The 2506-nt window shown below is 40.9% G+C and overlaps 1 protein-coding gene across 1 annotated transcript; it reads right to left on the bottom strand.

Annotated features, from left to right (window-relative positions):
• Positions 1 to 1051: 1051 nt before the first annotated feature.
• Positions 1052 to 2249, bottom strand: LOC114383917 (DNA ligase 1-like). The gene has a single exon (XM_028343618.1). The coding sequence runs from the start codon at positions 2247 to 2249 to the stop codon at positions 1389 to 1391; it is 861 nt and encodes a 286-aa protein (XP_028199419.1). The 3' UTR covers positions 1052 to 1388.
• Positions 2250 to 2506: the final 257 nt, after the last annotated feature.

Consider the following 2506-nt stretch of genomic DNA (forward strand, 5'->3'; position numbering starts at 1 on the left):
CGACTAAATTTTGTGTAAAAAACTGTTGTAAATTGTATACAACTCCTCCCATGTATAGTTGTTTTTGGTGGTATTGTAATTACTTTTTGATAATTTAGGAAATAAATACTTTAGTATCCCAATTTTGTGTATTTAATGATCATTCCACTTCAATTTTAGGTAAAATAGGCAAGATTGGTGAAGTGCAGATTTCATGAACTCGCTCAGCCACTCATCATCTGGCTAAATGCATCATCTGCTAAGCGCCCCATCTGATGGCTAAGCGCATGGACAATTCTGGAAGAAGGATGAGCTGTATAGAGGCGTTGAGCGAAAGCCAACTCGCTAAGCGCACCGTCTTCACCTTCAGGTTGAGCGAGTGTGGCTGGCGCTAAGCCAAAAGTCACTTACTGCGCTGAGCGAGCTCATCTTCCGCTAAGCTCGCGTCCACCGACAGGATTGCCTATTTAAGCTGAAATCACGATTTTTGAAGGGGGGCAGTTTTTTTTTAGAGTTTTTGGCTGTTGAGAGACTAAGAGAGAGCTAAGCTTGAAGAGGAAGCCATCTTGTGGAGCTTTGGATGAGATTTTGAGAGATTGTGAGGTTTCTAGAGGTGGAGGAGACATCCCCACTACTTGTATTTCTTCTATCTTTCATCCTCTCTTCTCATTGTTGTAAAGGAAGCTTCCCTGCTATGGAGAGCTAAATCCTCAGTTAGTTCTTCCTATGGGGTACTTGATGTAAATACTTTCATATCTATCTAATGATGTTTTATGTGTTCACTGTGCTATCAGTACTTAATTCTTGTGTGCCTTTGCCTTGATCACGCACTTGCATGCTTAGTTAGGGTCACTCAACATTGGGAAATGGTTTGATCCTTAGAACCTGATAGGACATGGCTAGCTTATCGTATTTTCGTGAGACATCGGGGCACGATAACCTAGTTTTTGTTATGTTATGTCTTAATGCGGTTTTGGTTAAGTTTAGTCCAACAAGAGGGATCTGAGGATGACGCTTGATTAGGATTAGGCTAAACATGCATGGGACATCGGGGTTTAGTAGTCCAGGAGACAACATAGAACACATGAACATTGTTAGGCAGAGAACATCCTTAATAACATCAGTCATCCAGTAAGAAGACCAACACGTTTTTTTATCTGTCTTCACACACCACTACTCACGTGATTTACTTTTGAATAGTTTAGTTTGCATACTTGCCCATACCACACACCAAACTTTCATCCAAAGACACTTATTTATTGAACCACAACTTTACCAAGTAAAACAAGTTCCCCGAGAGTTCGATACTCGGTATTCACTTACCGTTTTATACTACTTGCGCGATCTGGTGCACTTACTGGCCGTCGAACAGTCATGCGTGTGGGCATTATCTCTATCTCTCCAAGTCGCTAGAGCATGGAGAGAGGCATTAAATTGATACTAGCTCCCAAGTCTATGAGAGCTTTACCTACAACAACCTCACCAATAGAACACAGTATAGTGACACTTCTGGGATCCTTATGCTTCGGGGGAAGGATGCGTTGAATGACAACACTACAACTTCTTTCCACAACTATTGTGTCACTGTGTATGTACCCGTTCTTCTTTGTCAGCATGTCTTTTAAAAATTTGGCATAGAGTGGCATTTGTTGGAGAGCTTCTCCAAAAGGCAAAGTGATCTCAAGCTTCTTGAAGATGTCAAGAAATCTGGCTAAGTGTCGCTCTTTATCCTTCTTGGAAGGTACCAATGGATATGGTACTTCCTTGCCTTCAGCTGAAGTAATCTCTCTCTTTTTCTCTCTTGAAACCTCACTCTTGCTCTTCTTTTTCTCCTCATCAACCTTCTCTTTTTCTTTTTCATTTTTCTGATTTTTTTCTTTTTCTATTTCTTCTTTTTTTTCTTTTTGTTTTTCTTGTTCTTCCTTCATCTTTATTCCTATTTCACTCTCTTTTATTGGTGTCTCTCTCTCCTGTTGGTCATCTTTGTCTTCCACAACTTCCTCAAGTTCAATAAGATCAGAAACTGGTTCCAGTGCCGGCTCAGCTATCGACTGTTTTTTATATTCCTCCACCTTCTCTTCGGCTCTACCTTCATCAGCCTGAATTTCCATTCTACTCCTTGTCATTATAGCTTTACATTCTTCCTTCAGATTCTTCTCAGTGTTAACACTAAAGCTGCTTGACGGCCTATCCGCCAACTGGTTTGGCAGTTGTCCCACTTGGACTTCCAAATTCTTTATGTTAGACTCTGTGCTCTTATGGTTTGACATAGATACATGCATAAATTGAGCTAGGGTCTCTTCCAGCTTCGTTGTTCGATCATAGAGATTTGGCCCTTATTGTTGTGACCTGTTAGATGGACCAACCTGGTCTTTGTTGAATTGGTTTCCAGGGTGATTCCTCCATTGTCCTTGCTGTGAATTATATGGATGGCCATGTTGAAACCCGAAATATCCACCTGCATTGAAATTTTACCTTGGCTAGTTCCCCATATAATTGACTTCATGAGCTAGTTCATCATTGGGGA

The sequence above is a fragment of the Glycine soja genome, chromosome 14 (assembly GCF_004193775.1).
Source record: "Glycine soja cultivar W05 chromosome 14, ASM419377v2, whole genome shotgun sequence".
Classification (NCBI taxonomy): Eukaryota; Viridiplantae; Streptophyta; class Magnoliopsida; order Fabales; family Fabaceae; genus Glycine; species Glycine soja.